The following is a 23,522-nucleotide window of genomic DNA, read 5'->3' as shown; positions in this document are numbered from 1 at the left end:
GACCACATCAACACCAGCGTAGATGTCCACGGCCACATCGAAAACAACAGGTCCGCATTCTATGAAGCAGAGATGGAACATCGCTAGCAATTCAGCACCAAACATGAGGGGTTTACTGCCCGTCAATTACCACTTCCTGCCAGTGCATCAGGACTTCACCCCTTAACCGAAAGGCTCTGAGCCGTCCGGTGGCCTGTTGGTGTCAAGGTCGTCGGTGTTAACACCTATGATGGAAAGGCCAACCCTGCTCAGTGGCTAACTCTATATGAGATTGTTGTGAAAGCTGTGGGTGGAGATGAAGACGTCATGGCGAACTATCTTCCCATCATGCTTAATCAGTCTACAAACAGCTAGCTCCTCAACCTACAGGAGAACACCATCCGATCTTGGGACGACCTCAAGAAAGTCTTCACCGACAGTTACACGGCCACGTGCGAGTAGCCCGGCACCAATTATGACCTGGAGAAGCTTCATCAGACCTCCAAGGAGTCCCTACGTGACTTCATCAAGTGCTTCTCAGAGACAAGAAACTCTGTTCCCAACATCATGGACGTCGAGGCCATCATTGCCTTCACCAAAGGGCTCCAGCATGAGTAGCTCCGTGGAAAATTGTACCACAAGGGGCCCACAACCATTAGCGAACTGATACAAATAGCAAATGGGTACACTGACACCGAAGAAGCTGAATGGGCTACCCACTCCACCCACTAGCAGCGCCACAACAATGATCGATGCTACAATGACTGCGACCGCCGTTGTGACGATCACGACCACCGCGACAACCGTGACCACCACCAAGACGATCGTGATCTTTGGCATGATGACCGCCTAGAGAGCTCGAGGGGTAGACAAGGCCACCGTCACTGGCCAGATAACTCGATCAACACTGCCAATACTTGAGCCAAGTGCACCTACGATGCTGACTTTGGCAAGCTATTGGATGGCCCATGCCCTATCCACAAGGATGCCAAGCACACTATGTGAGAGTGTAGAGGTTTGAAGACAACGCTTGGTGGTGAATCTAGGAAAAAGCCATGGCATGATGATGATGAGACCAAAGATGGTCAAGGTGGAGAATGAGGCAAGAATAAGGGCCCACCCTACTAGGACACCACCAAGACTGTCTCCACCATCTTTGGTGGGAGTGCTGTTTCTAAAGACAAGCGGCAGCAAAAGCTTGTAGCCTGATGTGTTATGTCGGTCGCTACATATGATAGCCTTGTTGCTGATCCCAAGTACCTTGACTAGTTGGGGCACCCAATCACCTTCTCTAGGGACGATCAGTGGTCAGACATCCCATATCTAGGGCATTTTCCACTCATCCTAGATCCCATAATCAAGGACGTGCGCTTCCAGAAGGTCCTCATCGATGGAGGGAGCGCCCTCAACATCCTCTTCACCAGATCTATGGAAGAGCTAGGGCTCAAGAAGGAAGACCTCACTCCCATGGACTCACCGTTCTGGGGAATCATTCCGGGGAAAGCGTCCCTACCCCTGGGACAGATTACACTACCAGTTCAGTTCGACACCGCCAAGCATTTTTGCGTCGATTATGTCAACTTCCTTATTGCTGATTTCAACATGGTGTACCATGCCATCCTTGGCCGACAAGCTCTTGCCAAGTTCATGGCCGTGCTACACTATACGTACCTAGTGCTGAAAATGCCAAGGGAGCAAGGGGTCCTCTCCCTACGCACCAACCTCGATGTCGGCTACAACTGTGAGAAGAAAAGCTTCATGCTCGCCAAGGCAACTGACATCTCCATCTGCATGCAATACTTCATCACAACTTCACAGTTGATCTCTCTGGAGGACCTGGAGACCCCAACCATGGAGGCCGCCCGAGCATCAACCAAGTACAAGGAGGTGAAGGAAGTGGCCCTTGTCCCCAGCGACCAGTCTAAGACTGCCCGGATCAGGGCTGGCCTCGAACCTAAATAGGAAGACACGGTCGTTAGCTTCCTATGGGAGCATGTCGACATGTTTGCATGGAAACCTAGGAACATGCCTGGCGTGCCTTGGGAGCTGATCGAGCACTCCTTCAACATCTCAGTGACCGCCAAGCCGATCAAACAGAAGCTTCGATGATTCACGCTAGACAAAAAGGAGGCCATTAGAGTAGAGATAACCCGGCTCTTAGCCATAGGTTTTATTAAAGAGGTGTATCATCCGGTGTGGTTAGCCAACCCGGTTCTTGTAAGAAAAAAGAATAAAGAATGGAGAATATGCATTGATTGCACCGATCTCAACAAACATAGCCCTAGAGACCTCTTCAGCCTACCTCGCATTGATGAGGTCGTAGACTCCAAGGCTGGCTATGAGCTCCTGTGCTTTTTAAATTGCTACTCTAGTTACCACTAGATCACGTTAAAAGAAGAAAACCAAATCAAGACGTCGTTTGTCATGCCCTTCGGTGCCTACTGCTATACGACGATGTCCTTCGGACTCAAGAACGCAGGTGCGACCTATCAAAGAACCATCCAACACTACCTCAAGGACCAGATCAGGAAGAACATTGAGGCTTATGTCTATGATGTGGTGGTCAAGTCTAGGACTACTGACACCCTCATCGCCGACCTCACCAAAGTTTTCAAAGCCCTGAAAGTATATCGATGGAAGCTGAATCCCACTAAGTGCATTTTTGGTGTTCCATACGGTATCCTGCTAGGGAACATCGTCAGTCACCATGGCATCGAAGCCAACCCAGAGAAGATAGTGGCAGTGATCAACATGAAGCCACTGACCTACGTCAAGGACGTCCAGAAGCTAATGGGGTGCATGGTGGCTTTAAGTCGTTTCAAATCTTGTCTGGGCGAAAAGGGACTCCCCTTTTTCAAGCTACTCAAAGCTCAAGAGAAATTTGTCTAGTCGGAGGACGCTAACAAGGCACTCATCGAGCTCAAGCAGTTCCTCACCACACCCCCAATCATGACCGCCCCCGAAAAGGATGAAACCTTGCTAATCTACATTGCAGCGACCAACCGGGTAGTCAGCTCGACCATCGTTCTTGAACAAAAAGAGGCTGGACACGCATACAAAGTCCAGTGCCCAGTCTACTTCATTAGTGAAGTCCTAAATGAGTCGAAGACTCGCTACCCATAGGTCCAAAAACTGTTGTATGCCATCCTGATCACATCCCAGAAGCTCCACCACTACTTTGATGCCTACCACATAGTAGTAGTCACTAAGTACCCGCTCAGCGACATCCTTCGCAACAAGGAAGACAGCAGCCACATTATTAAATGGGCGATTGAGCTCAGCACCTATACCATCAATTTCATCGCCGAGTGGATGGATATGCAGACTCCTGTCCTAGTCGACCACCCCAAGCACTAGACCAAGTACTTCGACTACACTTTTGAGCATCCAATAATACCACTAAATACAAGGCGGCACTTCATGGTCTCCGTATAGCTATTGAGCTCAGCATTAAACACCTCTAGGTTTACGGTGACTCTGCACATGTAATCAATCAGCTCAACAAGGATTGTAATTGCATCAACAAGAAGATGGACGCTTACTGCGCCACGATAAGAAAGTTAGAAGACAAATTCTATGGCATCGAATACCACCACATGGTTTGGGCCAATAATCAAGTAGCTGATGAGCTGTCAAAGATATGATCAACCTAGGTTAAAGTTCTAGCCAGAGTGTTCATCCAAGACCTTGTGGCCCCTTCCATCAAGCAGGAACAAGAAGGTGTTGAAGAAAACCCCCCTACCGAGTAGATAGTCGCAGCGGTCCCTAGGCCGAGCAGTGATTGGAGGGAACCTTTCATCAAATACCTCAACACTGTAGATGTCCCGACTGACAACACAGAGAGAGAACGCCTTACCCACCATAGTAAGCATTATGTCCTAGTTGAAGGGAAATTGTACCACAAAAAATGCCAAAGGGGAGCTACTCTAGAAGTGCATCTCTGTGGAAGAAGGTGAGAAGATACTCAAGGAGATCCATGTAGATACCCACGACAACCATGTATCCTCTAGAATACTGGTCAAAAAAGGCTTTCTGAGCTGGTTTCTACTAGCCATCAGCCATAGCTGATGCTAAAACACTCGTCCGCCGATGCGACAACTACCAAATTTTCGCCAACCAAATCCATGTCCAAGCTTAGGCCTTACAAATGATCCCTGCATCATGGCCCTTCGCATGCTAGGGACTGTACATGATCAGGCCGTTCAAGACCGCACCGGGAGGTTTCCGCTAGGTCTACGTCCGTATTGACAAATTCTCCAAGTGGAACGAATACAAACACCTAGTCCAAGCAACAGCGAAGAAAGCAGCCAAGCTGCTTGACGACATAATTCACCAGATCTGCCTGTCGAACAATAGTATCACTGACCTAGGGTCCACATTCACTGGTTGCGAATTCTAGGATTTCTACGATGAAAGATGCATCTTAGTCAAGTATGTCTCCATGGCACACCCAAGGGCCAACGACCAAGTCAAGCGTGCCAATGGTATGATCCTAGATGCTTTGAAAAAATGGCTCTTCGAGAAGGAACAGAAACACCCAGGCAAATGGCTTAAGGAGCTACCAGCCGTGGTCTAGGGACTAAGGATCTAGCCCAGTTGTAACACTAACGTCTCCCCGTACTTCATGGTTTTTGGCTCTAAAGCCATATTGCCTGCTGACATAGGCTTCCGAGCACCCAGGGTGGAGAATTACAATGAGGAGAACTCCAACCTAGCTCGACAGCTTAGAAGAGGAACGTTTGGTCACATATGTTCGGATGGCAAAATACCTCAATAGCTTAAGAAGATACTACAACCATAATGTTAACAGTCGATTCTTTGTGGTCGGAGACTTAGTACTCCGTAGAAAATAGAAGACATACAGGATGCACAAGCTCTCCTCACCTTGGGAGGGACCCTTCATTGTCAAGGCGGTCACCCGACTAGGCTCCTACAGACTGTATGATATGGATGAAAGAGATGTCCCAAATTCTTGGCACCTCGAACTGCTTAGATGTTTCTACCCCTGAAGCGTTCATTTCAAACATATGTACCTTTCATATTTAAGTATTCAATAAAGTTTTTTACACTAAAATTTCTCCATATTGTTTTCTCCACACTTTTTCGCTAAGTGATTCTGATTCTGCGTACATCTCAAAGATGACATGCCAACTATGCCTGACGCAAATACTCGATCAAACACATTGACGCTCGGACGCCTCTAGAAATGATCCTATCTCCGACTTCTCCCTACATGTGCATGAGCGTCTTCCCTCTGCGTCATGGGTGGTCGGCAATGGTTCCTTAGTGACACCCTATTCTTCCCACATGCACATGGCCCTAGTGCCTTGTGTTATGGTTAATAGGCTTGCTAGGGCTAGAGACTCAGCTACATACCACTAATCGGATGATTTATATCAAATATAAACATAAACATACCATAACTATACTAGTTTTTCCTAATCTATGGAGCACTGCTCTCCCCCTCAACAAACAGCTCAACATCTTTGGCCAACCTCTTGGCTGGCTCCTCTGCATCGTCTTCTAGCCTAGAAATCTTCTCCGCATTCATGCCCTGTGCGTATTCGGTCACCACCTATTGGAGATCCACCAAAGGGTAGTGTGACCTCAGCTGCACGAGCATGTGGATGATGGCTCCTTAGGCCACGCTATGTGTGAACTCCTTGAAGTCCGTCCACCCTATTCGGCAATGATCTGTGACCGATTGGTACAGGCAGATGTCCCCCCTAGGGTTGCTTAGGACCGACTTAGTCCAGCACAGGCTAGATTCCTACGATCATCATCTCCACCTTATCATCCTGCGCCTTCACTTGTTCCACGAGCACCTGGAACTATGCCTGGGCCTGGTGTCGATACTCTACAAATAACACAACGTATGCTAAGCATGCGCCTAACACCACACAAGTCAAAATAGCATGAAAAATACTCACATTGAAGATCTTCAATGCCTTTCTCGGCTTTCTCCTCAGCTTTCACCTTTGCCTCTAGAAGCTGGCCGAGGGCTTCCTAGAAAAGGCTGAGCTCCATCTCCAGTGCTGCATATAATCGGTAGACATTTCACAACGTTGACTACTAGCAAAGCAAAGTTACAAGACATACCTCTCTACTGATCAGTGCTATGGCTAAGCTATTCAGCCATCAATTGGCCCTCACCTCTATTTGTTGACGCTCCTTCTCCAATGCTAGAACCTTCACCTCCAGGTCCTCCCTGCGGTGGTGCTCTCGGAGCTGGCGTGCCTAGAGGTCATTCACTGACGCTTGCAGACTCTTATCCTCCTCTAGTACTGGAGTCATCTCCTCTTGCTACCGCCGGGGCTGCTCGGACACCTTCATCACATTCTGCAGAGGAAAAATAGATTAACAGACTACGTTCTTCAAGGGACAACAAAGATCTCTTCAAGCTTACCTCAATACGGGCAATCATTGACGTCAGATCGGCCCTCATCTTCTTTGTTTTTGCTCTCACCTCCCCCACCTCCAGCATCACAAATATTTCGCTGTGCTGAATGATCGTGCGAAGAAGTTGGGGAGGCGGGGTGGGCTCCCGCACTATCTCGTTGACCTCAACGATAGCCACTAGCAAAGGCGCCCTCCTCCGCTGCTGCCGTGCTCAGACAGGGTGTTTGAGCACTGCCTCCACCGTCGCTTGTTGACCAACCACAGGTGGGCCTTGCTCCGCACTGCTTTGGTTCGGTGTGGGGAGCTCGTGGATCCTCCACGCGCCTACTGTCGTCAGCAGCAGAAGGTTGCAGGTCCTCCATCAAGTCTACACATCAACAAGCAAAAATTCATCAAGAAATAAATGACCACGTTGAAGAAATACGTCAAATAAGAAAAGGTACTCACAATTGGGACTCCCACTACGCAGACTGGAACCAGCGCCCACGCTTGGAACTAGTCTGTCCAGTAGCCAAATGGTGGTCTCAGGGACTGTGGTGGTCACCTGAGCTGCTTCCACAAGGGGTGTAACTGTGGTCTCGAGGACTCTAGCTGCCACTAGAGCAGTTGCATCAGGTGCCACATGAGTTGTTGTCGCCAAAGTCGCCTGAACACTGTTAGGTGTTGCCATCATGGTTTCCCTCATCCATGGCATCTCGCGCATCTCTGCTCCAGCTAGCGAGGCTGGCGAGGGCGTCCCAACCCACGAAGAAGGTGGTGCCACTGGCCCATTGTCATCCGACGAGCTCAAAACCACCATTTGCCGCCTCCGATGCTGAGTGGGAGTGTCGATGCTCACCGGCTGCTCTTCTCAATGGGACGACCCTACCATTCTCCTTCTCTTCGGGGACGGCTCCTCGCTTGTAGGCTGCTTCCCCTAGAGTTTCTCACGGACATGCGGCGTCCGCTCACCTCCATCGCCGTTGTTGTTATCATCCGAGTGGTCCCCACCAGCTTTCAAGCTGGTCCGATGCTGGGTACTGCTCGGCTGAGCATCAACACCCCTCGGCCAGTTAGCTGATGGCACTGCCGAGAAGTATACCATCCGGTCCTACCCACGAATCTTCAAGAGCACGAATGACTATGCTGCAACAAAAAAGGAATCACATGAAACTACAAATAAGACTTTTACCCATGGTGGGAGGTTACCTACACTGAAGGCCCTCTGCTGGTCGTCGATCTTACAGTGACCCACGAGGTTAAACAACACCCCAACCTGCCACATGACTTCATCTCGGTCAATTGGCTCGGGCACCTCTCGCGTCCCATTTGTATCCCCGCAGAATTCACACGCGGGATGTGCCCTCTCCTTGCTGGGTTGGTAGCGTTGAAAAGTGAAATTTGTTGCCACTATGACCCCATCCACCCTTCTAGAGTCGATCAATGTCAAGAGCTCCTTCACTTGCTCCATTGCATTGACACCAGGTCTCTCCGACCACTTGGAGTTGCTCACAGGAATCTGATCAATGTCACACGCCACATGGTGTTCCCCCTGTGGCATGTAGAACCACCGCTACGCCCAATACTTCACGTTTGTGTTCTATAGAGTAGCGATGTACTGGAACACCATCCCACCTAAAAGCTACAAGTATGTGATACATACTATCCTAGATCCAGATCCCCCTAGAGCTTTCAAATAGAAGAAGTGGTAGAAGAGATCAAAATGTGGAAGAATGCCAAGATAGGCTTCATAGAAATGGATAAAGATAGAGACATGAAGGATGGAATTTGGACATAGATTATAGAGACTAATCCCATAATAGTCAATCAACCCACGAAGGAATGGATGGATTGGAACACCAAATCCACGATAAAAGTAATCTTCAAAAACCACTAATTCATCGCCGCGGGGGGTAGGAAAGCTATGACCATGAGCCGGACGCCATCCCGCCATTACCCTATCGGGCAGCACGTCGTCCACCACCAACTGACTGAGTGCCGCCTCGTTGCTCACGGAGCTCACCCATTCCTCGGTGCTATTGAGCTCGTGTGATGCCCTACTCAAGCTGCTGCAGTTTCTTTTGGGTGCCATCTAACAAATCTATGGCCTAGAGGAGACTACGAGCTTGCATTTACTTTGATGGCAGAGTAGTTACCGAGTGATGCGGTGTGGGCGCGAGGAAGAAGACGAAGTGGCGAAGGCAAGGTGGGGAATGTGTGCCAGGGTTGCGCCACTCTTATAACGGTTTGGCCCCTGACCCTTCGCCTTCTAGGGTATTTGGGAAACCATGCCTCCCCGTCGCATTCTCCCCGAAACCTCCGCACGTCATTGGGCCATCAAAGTCGGCCTTATATGTCGCCGCGTCAAACTGCGTTGACCGCGGAGTGATGAAACGGAGTCCAATGTTATGTGTTGTTTCAACGGACTCAAGATATTTTCTGACCCTGCTACAAGATACCTTCATCATCCTCCAGCAGGCTTGGAGACTATGTGTGTACAGGTCATCTTGCGATGACTGTACTGTTCTTCTCAGCTAAGACACAAATGGGTTCAACACCCGCAGACTGCCTCTTTCGATCATGGCACCACGAGGCTGCTTCACCTAGTGTTAGGCTCGGGGACTAAGTGTGTACACTTCACCTAGTGGTTAATGTACTGATCGTTTGGTCTGGATATTTTTCTTTGACCCTGCTACAGGATTCCTTCATCATCTTTCAGTAGGCTCAGGGACTACATTGTGTACAATGCACCTTGCGGTGCATGTACTACTTTTTTTCAAGGTGTTTTGACTTTGTCAATTCTACCATGTGATGCCTCCGCTCTGCTCAGGTGACCACATCGCTAGAGCCATTGCAATAGGCACATAAGTGTGTACACTTTACTGGCTAAGACTTCAAATTTTTTTACAAGAGCTCCATACATCCTGCCGGCAAACCTTGATGCTTCAAGTGAGCCCGAGCTCGGCTCCCAGATTGTAACACTTGGACATCTGTTTCTACAGCTCAGACGCCATGTTCAACAGCTCGGATGACGTATTCAACAGCTCGGACGCCTGTTTTAATAGCTCGGCTACCAGTCAATCTGGATGGATGCCTATTTTTGAGGACCGACGACTAGCTAGACTGCTCAGACAAACTCAAGACGGCGTTGCTCGGCAGATACGAGGCGCTCGAGACTAGCTATGGGGGTATAACCAACGATACCCACAGGGCTTCACATGGGCCGAGCCGCTTGGGCAGACCTAGCCCATGAGACCACGCAGGGGCCACACCGCCAGTCGAGGACCAGCGTGCAAGACGACGCTATGTGAAGTACAGCATAAGTCAGCGTGCCTCGCAGGACTGCGTGAAGATCCTCGAAGATCTAGGAAATCTGCTCGGATATGCTAGATTGCCGTGATATATGTTACTTCTTATCTTGTAAACCAATTAGGATAGCAACAACCAATCTGTAACCCTACCCCTCAGGCTATATAAGGTGGGTTGGGACCCCCTCGTTGTCATCGGATCATACACAATACAATCCACTAGGACAAAGGACGTAGGGTATTACGTTAAGCCGATGGCCCGAACTTGTCTAATCGTTGTCTCTCGCGTTCTGTGTCACTATCCGATTTTCTCATGCGCATCTCCACCAATTCATCTACTACCGTGGGCATACCCCTCGATAGACTGCTGACCAGATTTCGTCGAATGGATGGCAGCACTGGCCAGCGGCGAGAGGTGAAGCCTAGCTGGCATGACAGCGCTAGTCACCGGTGGCAGCAAGGGGATTGGGCACGCGATCATGGAGGAGCTGGCAAGCTCGGCGCATGGGTGCACACGTGCGCTCGCAGCGCGGCGGACCTGGAGGAGTGCCGCTGGCAGCGGGCTGAGAAGGGGCTCGTCGTCACCGTCTCGGTCTGTGACGTTGCCGTGAGCGCCGACCGGGAGAAGCTCATGGACACGGTCAAAGGCGACCTTCGACGGCAAGCTCGATATCCTGGTAAGCTCAAGGCGAAGTGAAACCATCCTTCTCCTCCTTGTCGATCATCAGTCGAGGTTAGCTTGATGGCGAAGTATCTACACGTACAGGTGAACAACGTGGCGTTGTGGATCATCAAGCCACCGGCGGAGGACTACTCTCGGATCATGGCGACCAACCTGGAGTCGTGCTTCCACCTCAGCCAGCTAGCACACCCGCTGCTTCGGAACGCCTCCGTCACCGGTGGGGGAAGCGTCGTGCACATCTCCATCGCGAGCTTCCTGGCCTTCCATAGGAAGCGCTCTACAGCGTCACCAAAGGTACGTGATAGTTTTCTTTATGAGAGAATCCCTGGGAGCCATTATAAAATATGCAACTTACTTGTATGACACCGAAAAATTTCATCTTCCTTGTCAACCATCAGTTCACAAATTTCATCCCCTCCAAGCCACCGCCGTGAACTTTGCCTGTAACAGCTCCTAACAGGAGCTCTCAATGTCCAAAGTATCCCTTAATGAACATGGATTGGAAAAATTTGCTGCTTCCTTCTATACCACCACCTGCAGCTCTTTCCATTAAAAAAAAACGAGCGACGGAAGCCTGATTGGCTGTTGGTTTTGCTGCTAGGCTGGCTGCTGTGGCTGTGCGCAGCCCTTGGGCTCGCTGCTGTAGTGCCTTGGCACCTGTCCAGCAGCAGCTGCAGGCTGCAGCATGTCTAGCACAGCCAATAAATAAGGCAATAAGCTCACAGATTTCAGCCATTATCACAGAAATATGGTCACAGATTTCAACAAGCCAATATCACAGAAATATGCTCACAGATTTCAACAAGCCAATAAGAAGGCAACGTAACTAGCTATTATCACAGAAAATGAAGGCAACATAGTTCCATTAACCACATAGGTTTAGTCAGCCATTTTAGGCCACGAGAAGTTGGACCATAGTAGAGTTTTGGTCAAATAACCATTTCACAGGCATCACGTTGGACCACACTATTACAGTTTTGGTCATACATGCAACTAACATACCAAAATCACTCCAAAATAGTTGCAAGAACTTTGAGGTTATATCAGCAACTGTCTCTTGCTCCTAGTTCCCATTGTAGGGCTGGATGGAGAACTCTGCACCTTGGTCCTAGTTCCCATGGCTGGAGAACTAGTGTTCCTGTTACCTTCCTTCTCTGCTGCCTTCTTCTTGACTGATGCTACTTTCTTATTCACTTGTGTTGTCCTCTTCTTCCCTACTGCAGATTTCTCCTTCTCTCGTGCTTTTTCCTGTGTTGTTGTTTCATGTGGAGAAGGTAGCAACGTGGGCAATGGACACTACTACAAAACAAGGATATTGTAGCACTTTCTTGTCACATATTCATCGATGTGTTCCAGTGAAATCTCATAGTAACACAAAATAGCGTGTTACAGACTTCGGTTGTAACACAAAACACCTTTTTTATAAAAATGTGTTACTGGCAATAATTATAGTAACACAAAATTAATGTTACAAGCAAAATGTTACAAAAGTGTACTATTTTGTAACACATAAATGGAACAAATAAAATGTGTTACAAATATATGCCCTGTAGTAACACAAAATAATGTTATAGTCTAAATGTTACAAAAAAACATATACATGTGGACCTTCCTATTCATAGGCATCACGGTCATCGCACCTAGGTGTCGTCAAGGCTGTTAGGCAATCACATTGTGATCATCACATGAGAACCAAGTAGCAATGAGTAAGCAATTAAAAAGATAAGTTCGATGCCAAAACCTGTTATCAAAATTTATTAGGCCGAACTCAAGACACTCTAGATGCCAAATCACAAGAACAAGTACAACGAAGAAGGAAAAACTAAAAAATAAAAAACAAAAATGTGAAAATAAATGTGAGTAATATTGATATTTTTTTATGTTGTTGCATGAACACACTAACCTACCACTGAATAGGTTGATCAAGAATTTCATCTTTTTGGTTCCACACGAATACCGGTCAAATTTACAACATAATGTCATGTAATATGCTCAAAACATGAGTGCAAGCGTTTTTTTGTGGTTTTGAGTCTAACAAAAAGGCTATGCAAAAACAGTCATGTATGGCATCCACAAAAAGTTAAATCAAATAAGTAATCACTCAAAAAAATTTCTCAATATTATAAAATGCATAGAATGGCCACAAAAGATGGCATTTCAGTCTAGCTTTTAAATGATACTAGTGATTTGTGCACGCCTATGAGCGTATAGACAATCACGGTCTAACCAAAATTTGCCATAAAACAACATGCGTAGATAATCATGATCTAACCAAAATTTGCCATAAAACAGAGTCGATCCTCAGCACAATCTCTAGACTGAATGTTGCGATGTTTGAACATTACATATATATTTTTTTTGAGGGGAACATTACATATATTTTACATAAATGAGTCATAGAACACACGAATAATATAGGTCTTAGTATAGCTCACATAAAGTTCCAATGCCTCTAGGCTGAGATGGTGGAACATAGCATATTATACATAGATAGTCACAATACTTTGCAAATGTGTCCGCAGGGTTAATGATATTATTTAAGGTGTTGTCAAAAAATGATGTTATTTAAGGGAAGTGGCAGCTGCTCTTGAGCTTCTCCTGAACTTGATGGCTGGTAAAGGAGCTTCCAACTTTGATCGCACAAGCTTCCTGGAACCATAGATAAACTCAATGAAACATTTTTCTCTGTCTATAAATCCCAATATAAAACACATTATAAGTTCTAAAGACCATATATTAACCTATTTGATGTTTCTGAATGGTGTATTACCTGAATACAGATGATCTTGACACCTGGGTTTTGCATCTTCAGAGACTTTCCAACACCAGATACTCTACCTCATAACTTTTGTGCCTGTACCAGATACAAATATGCCCACACAGACTATAAATTTCTCAATATATGTAGATAATAGGCAATGTAATTATGATAGCATCTAGAATATAAATTTCAGTGTCCTTAGCACCAGTGTTATGAATTCCAAGTCTTGTATATGATATCATGTACCAGGTCCACATAACATATTAGGCAGGAACAATGTAGAAGCATTCCACACCCTAACAAGAATTTACCATGCTGGGTAAAATAATATAGATTGCAGGATAGACGCAATAAAGATGCATTCCTGAAACAATGGACCATGAGGAAACTATCATACTTGTCCAGCATCCTTTCCACAATAGCCTGCAGCCACTGTACATCGTTTTTTCTTCCCCAGTGGCCCTTGATTGGATGGCAGTATGTTCATCCAAAGCTTTTGCTGAAAAAAGAAACAGGGCAAAGGAGGTAATGTTTAACACAGTACTTTTAGTGCTATCAACAATTAACTAGTCATAATGCAGGCACCAGGCAGATTACCTAACAGTGTTTGAGCGTAATCAGAGTCGTCAGAAACATCAAACAGGGGTCCAGCACCAAGTACATACGACAGAGCACCATTTAGCTCGGCCAAGTAGAAAAACACCTTAGGGGCAACTAGTGCTAAAAGCTGCCTCTGGACAAACTCCTCGTCTTCGTACAAACTCTCACTGCATGCAGCAGGAAACAAATTGTGAGAAATACAACAAAGCAAAGCACCCAAGCTTATACTGATTGTCAAAACCTTTTACAACCAATGACCAGTATAAAGAGAAAATATTTTGGCCCATGCATATCAATGGCAGCAGCCATGAATAATCTTGGTATTCATACAGATCCTTCTAAAATGAATGTAACTCCTAGGAAATAAACACCAATTCTCATAGCATTTACTCGCTTCTACACTATAGCTGGATAGCTTCTATTGAACTGAGGAGCAACCAATAAGCTAAGGGCAGCTACCACATTAAACAGTATAAACACATGGATCAGTATTACTTTGTGACAGCTTTTTAAAGAGGAAAGTTATCACATTTGATTCATATCCTATCATGACAACCACAATCTAAAAGTTTGGGATTTGTTGTGTTAAACAAACTAGAACCTTGTGAGAAAGTTCAGTTTTTTCAGCAAACAGTATCTATGAATTGGAGGGTGTGAATCATATCATAAGTTCATAACAAGCTCTAAATATGTATTGATCCTTATACCGTATGGCTCCATCGGAGGCTTCTGCGCCTTAAGGATAGTGCATATTTACTTCCGTCATTGTGTTCCACATTGAGCTTTAGGATGCAGATTGTAGCAGGCATACCTCATGTAGTTCTGCACAGAAAGAATAATGACAGCTAATATTTAGGTAGTCCCTAAGATAGGTTTTTATGACCCAGTTTTCTTATAGCTATTCAAATGTCTTTATCCATGTATTTCAGCCTGTCTTATCTTTCACACAAAATTAGGTTTATGATTTGTTCAGAGATAAATGTGCAGCAACGCACTGTGGAGCTCAGCTGTCCAAGATTCACATGAATACCTCCTTGATACTATGGAATCTATTTTCAGAATCATCTAATAAAAAACACAATCTTGTCTTCAGGGGCATACCCAGTGCAGAGAGCTCCCGCTCTGTGCGGGGTCTGGGGAAGGGTGTCAGTGGCAAGCCTTCGCCTGTGCAATGCGAGGAGACCACGACTTGAACCCGGGACCTTCCGGTCACAGGCGGTAAGACTCTACCGCTTGCACCAGGCATGCCCTTATGCTACTTAATTTTTCCTTTGATGCTTCCACATTTAGCATCCTGGCCTCGAGTTCATGGAAAAATAGAGCAAAAACATATACAATATAAAATTTATTCATTGCTTTGTTTAGGTGTCTCCAAATACATATAAAGTGTATGTTCAGATCACAGATATCACATATTAGATACAGATAAAAAAGCTCATGTGACTCCATCATGGACAGAAACAAAATCATGCCCAGAAATCTGCACACAGGCAAGAATAGCACTATAAAACAATTGCAATTTCACAGACTAAATCAAATGCTGAAAACCTGAAGCTCTGCCAAGATGAACCATGAACAAGATTTGGGGCTACTTGCAGGCATCTCTACCAATCGAATTCATTTCACAGACTAAATCAACTACGAATTCATTTCACAAAGTACTTGCAGGCATCTGTACACACTGAATCAATTACTTACCATGGAAGTCGGCGGTGGTGGGGAGGAAATCGGCAGCGGCACGGTGACAGTGGCGAGGAAGCCAGAGGAGGCAGTGGCGTGGAGATCGACATCTTGCGGCTGTGTTGGTTGCCCCGCGTCCTTTTACTCTGCCGAGCCGCGACACCCTGTGCTCTCCGCCGGTGCCGAGTCTGTGTCCATCGGTGGAGAACACGAAGAGGAGCGAGATGGCCGGGTCGGGGACGAAGCGCGCAGCGCCGGGTCGGGGATGGAGAGCCGCGCCGCCGGGTCGGAGAGGTGGTGCTCGGCCGGTCCGTGGGGGTGCGCTTGGAGGAGAACCACCGCCGGGCCGTAGGGGTGCGCTCGGAGGAGGACCGCCGCCAGCTTCTTCTTTCGGAAAGAACGAGAGATTGCGGGAGAGAGATGGAAGAGGAGAGTGAATGGTGACAGGCAGATCTGATAGGATAGATTGTGTACCGGGAGTGGTACGAGCACAAAAAAAAAAAAGGGGGGGGGGGGGGGGGGGGGGGGGGGGGGCGTGGCGCGAGTTTGACCGCCAAGCACCAAAAGTTCGGATTTGTTGGCGCCTATTTTGCCGCTGAGTCCAAAAACAACTACAAGTGCCAAATTTTCTATTTATAAGCTCATATGATATGTCTATATATTATTAAAAGTAAAAAATAGTTAGGTGACCAAGATAATTAGATTGTGAAGTTTGCAAACATTTGATCTTTTACTTAAAATTTACCGTGGCAGACAAACATATCAGCTCTGGTTGAATATTGGCTATCTATTCGTGACATTCATTTTTTTTATTTTTGGCTAAACTAATCAAATTGAATGATTTTTTTCTAGTGTTGTATAAAATCACTCTTTACTATTTCGTTCACTTATATATTGGGAGATGTTTTTTTTTGTGTTTATGACATCACTTTTTATTTGTGTGGTATGCCATCAAGGTGAATGATTTGATTATATTTTTTATTTTCGATTGGATAGAGAAGGCCAAATCCTAAAAATAGTTACAAGTGCCAAAGTTTTTTTTATATGTAATAGCCTATATATATTTTTGTTATGTAGGAGTTTCAAAAAAATCGAATCAATTTCTAGCGAGGCTTAGGCGTGCCACGCAAAAAATGCACATTTTGTGGCCACTAGTGTTTGAACCCATAACCTCAAGGTTTGCATATTCATCTCCTAACCACTCCACCTATAAGAAAATTGTATCCATTTTAGATATTCATCCTCCACATTTTATATTTATCTGGTTTTAAATGAGCATTTGAAACCCTAAACGAAATCAAATGAAAAAGTTGCCAACTACAAAGTTTATAACTTTTCGAGATCTACAACTTTGGTTTTGATCATTTATCCATCTGAAGTCATTTGAAGAATTTGAATTTCAAATGTGAGGAAATTCGGGTGTAGTTTTCCTTGGATAGATGATTTCAAATGAAAAAGTTGTGAATTAAAAAGGTGCATAACTTTTCGACATCTACAAGTTTTGTTTTGGTCGTTTCTCCATCCTAGGTCATTTGAAAAAAAAATCAAATTTCAAATGTGAAAATTCAAACGTAATTTTCGTTGGATAGATGATTTCAAATGCAAAAGTTGTCAACTACAAAGATGCATATGTTTTTGAGATCCACAACTTTTGCTTTGGTCGCTCCTCCATCCGAGATCATTCACTATGTCTGCACACACACTTGTGACTATAGAGCATAGGAGTTCCTTTGGTATGAACTCTATAAAATCTTGTGAGTCAAATATTTCGGCATCAAAACGACTTCAAACAAAATTGTAGAAACGTTTCAGATGTAGATTCTCTGAAGAAACGTTTTAAGTGGTGAATGAGAAACACATCATGAAACAATTTGGCTGTTAGGCTGGATTCTGTTTCCTAAGTAAATGTTTTCTTTAAAAAAATCATATAAATAGAAATATGCTTCACAAAATCTTGATTATTTATTGGCAAATAACAACCTAAACGCAAGCCATTTAAAAATTGTTGCAATAAAAAAGAATAAGGAAAAAACAATCTCTAGTGCATATGGGGGAGAGTATAATCGGAAACAGCGAAACCAGCCTACTCCCATTTCTCTCCCGTAGGCAAAAAAAAAAAATCACGAAACCGGTGGAACATTTCACGTCTAGAGCGTTTAGGTTCGATTCTTCCGTTTCTTGCCAGAAACAGAATCGGTTCGGCTAGCCAAAGAGTGAAGCTGGGGTTAGGAGCTACGCCAAAGGGGCCCTAAAAGTGTCCCTTCTCACCGGTCACTACTAGATTCAAAGGTGATTAATACATAAATCTATCTTTCTTACATATGTGAAAATCAAATTAAACTTTTGTTTCACATGTTCGTTTATAATAAATTAAATACAATAATTCTTTCACAATGATGTAACTTTTAATGAATACATTTCTACTTATTATTAAAATGACCTCACAATTGATCTAAGTGTGATAAATAATACATTGAACTATAAACTAAATTCGAGGACCAAGCAATATATTCAAATAATATTTTATTAAATAAAATCATAAAAATCAAATTGACACCGGCTCCCGCGCAGAATGCCAAAAACTTTCAAAGTACCTATAGCCGCGTGCTCCTCACAGGACCACAAACTCCTCTCGTCTCGCAGATTGAAAGTATTATAGCTTCGCGCTGCTCGGAACCCTAATCTATTCATCTCTTTTCCTCGCACTCCTCAGCTCATCCCGCCGCCTCCTCCTCAGGCCTTCACCTGTTCCCACAGATCTAGAAGGAAGATGCCAGCAACTCATTCCTCTATCGTTCCAATCCTCCCACCCTCGACACAGCGTGCCACTGCCCCCAACTTCGTCTAAACGATCCACGCCGGCAGCCAGCATCCGAAGAATCGGCGAAGGGACGTGCAGATCCGTACAAGTCACACGCGGAGCGCCGGGGGCTGGTGCTGCACGTCATCGAGGCCCGCGGCCTCCGGGAGCGGACAAATCGGCGGTGAGCTCTCCCCTCCTCCTTGTCCCGCGCCCTTAGGTACACAGCACGCACCATCGTCCACCGCCCGGCGCCCACCACACGTTGCCTACTTCGATACAGTTGTCTCTGCCACCAAGGGGGCTCGACGTGGCCTGGATCCGGCGTGCCGCGGCCGGGGTCTGTAGACCGCGGTGGGCGTGTGAACTGGGCCATAGCATCTCGGCATCCGTCTCCTATCGAGATGGGGAGGCACGGGTGGGCGGCTCCGTGTTTGCAGTGCGGATGCGGCGGCTAGCCAGCGGAGGGAAGTGGCGCTGGCTGCCTGGCTCGGGCCTGGGCGGAGAGGATGCAGCGAGCCGGCGATGCAAGCTCAGGCCGGGGAGACGCGGATGCAGCAGCAATTTCTCCGGCCAGGGAGGAGCAGATGTGGTGGCGGAGTACCTCCGATTCCTCGTCGACAGCAAAGCACATCTTCCAGATGCTCGAAGCCATCGTTGGACGCGTCATCGTCCTATGGCGTGAGTGATCGCTCTCCGCTTTTTTAATTTCTCTTCTATTATTGTCTTGATTGGTGGAAAAATTAAAGGTGCGGCCCTTATGTGATGCTACTAAGTGCATGGCGGTGTTTGGTGTGCCTCTATTGAATCGGTGAAATTTGATTGGTTCGCAGCAAGGAAAAATACGCCTTCTCTACTCTTGTACTGATTTTGCATCTCATAAATCCCTAGACATTAGCAATGTCGATTCAGTGTCATATGATCATACCATATTGTATTACTGTTTTTGGTCTAAATGAAGAAACTCAAACTTGACAGTTCAAAACCATTGGTTCTTCTGAACTGTACTGCACTCCATTCTGAGCTGTGGTTCCACTGTTTATGTAGTTTTAAAAAAAAAAAAAAAACTTTAGCAGTAGTAGTACTGCACTTCTGCTATTTCATTAGAGTAGAGTGCCAGGTAACAGATTGTAGTGACTGAAAATACAAATAGAGATCGTTGGCACTTGCTGAAAATACAAACTCTGACAAATGCTAATGACAGAAAATACAAGAAGCTAACATATGCTAGTGACCAAAAATTCAAGAAGCTAACAGATTCTAGTGACTGAAAATACTGATAGATAGCACTTGAAAATAGTAAAATACAAAGAAGCTAACTGATGCTAGTGATGGAAAATACAAGAAGCTAACAGATGCTTGTGACCGAAAATTCATGTGTGATTAGAAGTTTGTGCAGGTAAGAGATGTGATTAGAAGAGATGTCCTTGGGTCTAGAGTAGTAGAGTTTAAATTGTAGGTCATAGGGGATTGACAACTTCGGTGAACTTTACTGTAAAATGGTATTTGTAACTGCATATGAAAGGAATATGTAAACAATATGGGTCAAATTAAATTTGTGCCTTTGTACCGTCCCTCTAGTCCTCTACTGAACAACATATGGCTGTATATACTAAAAAAAGGTTTATCTAGATTGTACTGCACTGTTCCAATGGGAACTTTTTACTGAGTTCCATGTCCTCTTTGTTCAAATACATTCCATGTTTAGCATCATGTCAAGATCGTGTGTTGGGAGAAGAGAAAGCTGGACAAGTGCACGGCATGGGATTGCTTCGAGTTCCTAAACAAGTTTATGGTCGAAGAACACACCATTTTAAGGACATTAATATAGTTTCACTAGATGGCTCATCATCTGATGTAGAGACTCACATGTTGGAGGAAATAAGGCAACTTAAAGAGCATTCTAGAATGCAAGACAAAGTTATTGAAGAACTAAAAAACAATCAAAGGCACCATGAGAACCAAGAAGCAACAATGGTAACAATGTACATTTTAATTTGTAACTTCGTATTGAAATGTGTTACTCAAACTTTATTTCTTTTCCAGGGAAATTGTGCTAGGAGTGATCATAACAATTCTCAGAATCAAGCGGTGCTTTCTAAAAGAAAGGTATTTGCTCTATTTTCTATGTTTTCACCTAATTTAGTCTTTTGGCTTTAATATTGTTTCAAATTTTTAGAGACTTCACTGTGTTGCACCCAACCAAAATGATGGATTCCTTGAACACGGGGATGAATTGGTAAAGTCACTTTGTTGTGAATTTAATATTATTTTATTCACAAAGGATTTTTTATATTAACTCATGCTACTGTCTTTTTTCTCTTTACTAGAATAAAGAAACATGTGAGTCTGAATATAGTGACGATGACAGTCTACTTTTATCCACCACAAGTAAAACAACAAAGAAACAAAAGGTATCTATGAACCACACTCTGTTGTATTTATAGAGGAATTTTTGTCTTAATATTTCATACTTCATTTTATATGTGTAAGGGTCATCATGGAGGGCCTGGAGAGACTTCGACCATTGCACACTAGGAGGTGGCTCATGACAAGGTTACATGCAACAAGCGTCAAGCACCTAAACAACTTCCTGTAATGAAGGTAGATGAACATAATACACTTGTTCTAATTGCATAATCTTGATGTACAACTAAGGGTTGTTGGTCACTAAGAGATTATGTCAAATTAATGTAGGTTGGGTCCATGGTGCTACTAATGACTTCAAAATATCCTAATAAGGCTAATGTGGCCTATGCAACTCTCTTGAGCACTGATCCAGAAGCCATTGTTGGTGGAGTTAAGACAGGAAGTCAATTCTACAAAGTGCGTATCGATCATGCTATAGCAAAAGATGAGCCATTAGTGAGGCCTAGGCCTAGGTGCAACAATATTGGTGATGCTCAAGCCAAATGAGTCTCAATTGCTTGGCCTTTGATATTTGTATGTTCAAACTAGCTTTCTTAACTTATATTATTGTACATATGTGGCCTAATTTGTAATCTTACAACTTACATTTTTTTTTGCAGGTTCAAATGATTAATGGTTGAATTCTTACATCGATGTGTACAAAGAATAATGGAAGAAGAAGCAATGAATCCTAGCAAGTTCTTGAATTTTTCTTTCTAGTATGGACTATGTGTGTTTGCTCTCTAGAGCCATATCGTTATGTACAAATACTATGATTTAATCTGAACAAGCACTATGTTTGAAATCATCCTATTATATGTGGATCTTGTTATGATTATTGAAATATGTGGTTTATGTGATTTTGCAATGTGTCATGTTTGTGTGATTCTATAATAATCCGTGTGCCACATATATAGGCGAAACAAATATGTGTTTCCTAATCTGAATATGTTACAATAGATATAAACAAGTGTTACAAAACATGTGTTCCTTTATTCCATACTGTGCTCTACCATAATGTAGAAGTGTTACTAGAACTAAAAAAAGTGTTACAGCAGGCAATCACTATAACACTAGGCAAATGTTCCCATAGATAAATATATGTGTTACAAACTATGTATTCCACCATAATGTGAAGTGTTACTAGAGAAAAAAAAAGTGTTACAGTAAAAATCATTGTAACACTAGACAAATATTCCTATAGACAAGTAGATGTGTTACAATAAACCAGTCTATAGTAACATGGCCAATTGGAACACACACAAAAATATGTTACTAAAAGAGCTAGTAACACTTTTTCCAACCTATTATAACACAAGTTGGTGTTACTATATCCCTGCGCTGTAGTAGTGGGAATTGGGTCCACCAGATTGGGTCATAAGGCCTCATTGCACTAGCTAAATACATAAGCGAGACAATAATTTGAGAATATCTCAATTGATCCCGTGCTATTCTGCAATTTTTCCTTAAAAGCACACTTGGGTCATAAGAAGTTAAAATAGGTGTGCAGTCACTATACCCAAAGTGACTCAGCACCTTTTCCACGTAGTGGGATTGCAAAAGAGGTAACACCATTTCCTTCTCTGAGTAGCTTTATGTTAAGAATAACATCAGCTTCTCTCAAATCTTTCATTCCAAAGTTACTCGAAAAAAATCCTTTCACTTCCTCAATCACATTAATATTATTTCCAAAAATTAGTATATCATCCACATATAAGCACAAGATCACACCATCTCCCCCACCATACCGATAATCAACGCATTTATCAACTTCGTTCACAGTAAAACCGGCTCATGTCAAAGTTCTATCGAACTTCTCGTGCCACTGCTTAGGTGCTTGCTTTAGGCCATATAAAGATTTCAATAATTACACAATTTTCCCTCTTGACCATTTGCTACAAATCCATCTGGCTGATCCGCATAGATCTCTTCCTCAAGCTCTCTATTCAAGAAAGTTGTCTTAACGTCCATCTGATGAATTAGAAGACCATGTGAGGCAGCCAAGAAAAGTAACACTCGTATAGTCATTAGGCGGTCAACTGGTGAATAAGTATCAAAATAATCTTCACCTTCTTTCTGGGTATAACCCTTAGCCACAAGCCTAGTCTTGTACTTCTCAATGGTACTATCAGGCCTAAGCTTTTTCTTGAACACCCATTTATATCCTACAGGTTTGCACCCGTAATGACGATCAACAACCTCCCAAGTTCCATTAGACATAATAGAGTTCATCTCACTCTAAACAGCTTACTTCCATGAGTCAACATCAAGAGATGAATATGCCTCTTCTATGGTTTTAGGAGTGTCATCCACGAGGTATATAATATAGTCTTTACCAAAGGACTTTATAGTCCTTCGTCTCTTACTCTTTTGAGTGACTATAGTATTATCCTCCTCTAGACTTTCCACATGGGTTTCAACATCAGCATGTTCTATCAGTTCATGCAACTATGGAAGTGTTATAGAATCATGACTAGAAGTGCTAGGTGCATTTTTTATAGGAAATTCACTCTAGAAAAATGTAGCATCTCTAGATTCCATAATAGTACCAACATTCACATAAGGCACTCCAGATTTTATTATTAAAAATCTATAACCCACATTGTGAATAGCATAATCAAGAAAGACACAATCAATGGTTTTTGGTCCAACCTTTCACTTCTTGTTAATTGGCATATTGACCTTTGCCAAATAACCCCATGTTCGCAGGTAATAGAGATTTAATCTCTTCTTCTCCTATTTCTCGAATGGTGTAATTTCTTTGTTCTTTGTGGGCACCCTATTCAGGACATGACAAGCTGTCAAAATTGCCTCACCCCACTATTCCTTAGATAGTCCCACAGTTTCTAACATGGTGTTAACCAACTCAATTAGATTGTGGTTTTTTTGTCTCGGTAATCCCATTGGACTGTGGTGAGTATGGCG

General features: G+C 44.2%; 2 protein-coding genes across 3 annotated transcripts; one reads left to right on the top strand and one right to left on the bottom strand.

Annotated features, from left to right (window-relative positions):
* Nucleotides 1-1,446: 1,446 nt before the first annotated feature.
* Nucleotides 1,447-1,941, top strand: LOC136480658 (uncharacterized). The gene has a single exon (XM_066478137.1). It carries the CDS (start codon nt 1,447-1,449, stop codon nt 1,939-1,941), a length of 495 nt encoding a protein of 164 aa, XP_066334234.1.
* A 10,747-nt stretch (nt 1,942-12,688) lies between these two features.
* Nucleotides 12,689-15,759, bottom strand: LOC136482728 (26S proteasome non-ATPase regulatory subunit 1 homolog A-like). 2 transcript variants are annotated; one of them, XR_010765179.1, is made up of 6 exons: nt 15,407-15,759; nt 14,416-14,530; nt 13,706-13,875; nt 13,506-13,607; nt 13,118-13,201; nt 12,689-12,996 (listed from the first exon to the last, which is right to left on the bottom strand). XR_010765179.1 is itself a non-coding variant. In XM_066479925.1 (5 exons), exons 1-4 carry the CDS (start codon nt 15,496-15,498, stop codon nt 13,182-13,184), a joined length of 384 nt encoding a protein of 127 aa, XP_066336022.1. In that variant the 5' UTR covers nt 15,499-15,759; the 3' UTR covers nt 12,689-12,996; nt 13,118-13,181. The 2 variants fall into 2 exon arrangements, 1 of the variants encoding a protein (XP_066336022.1); XM_066479925.1 differs by lacking the exon at nt 14,416-14,530.
* Between the last annotated feature and the right edge of the window lie 7,763 nt (nt 15,760-23,522).

This window comes from Miscanthus floridulus, chromosome 9 (genome assembly GCF_019320115.1).
Source record: "Miscanthus floridulus cultivar M001 chromosome 9, ASM1932011v1, whole genome shotgun sequence".
NCBI lineage: Eukaryota > Viridiplantae > Streptophyta > Magnoliopsida > Poales > Poaceae > Miscanthus > Miscanthus floridulus.
This window is presented reverse-complemented; position numbering and strand designations above follow the sequence as displayed.

What these genes read in the sequence shown, in the direction of transcription:
- LOC136480658 (XM_066478137.1), top strand. Translation starts at nt 1,447, where the DNA reads ATGGACTCACCGTTCTGGGGAATCATTCCGGGGAAAGCGTCCCTACCC.
- LOC136482728 (XM_066479925.1), bottom strand. Translation starts at nt 15,498, where the DNA reads ATGTCGATCTCCACGCCACTGCCTCCTCTGGCTTCCTCGCCACTGTCA. An exon ending in TTACGCTCAAACACTGTTAG is followed by an intron (nt 13,608 to 13,705) that starts GTAATCTGCCTG and finishes TTCTTTTTTCAG; the next exon opens with CAAAAGCTTTGGATGAACAT. An exon ending in GTGGAAAGGATGCTGGACAA is followed by an intron (nt 13,202 to 13,505) that starts GTATGATAGTTT and finishes TATCTGGTACAG; the next exon opens with GCACAAAAGTTATGAGGTAG.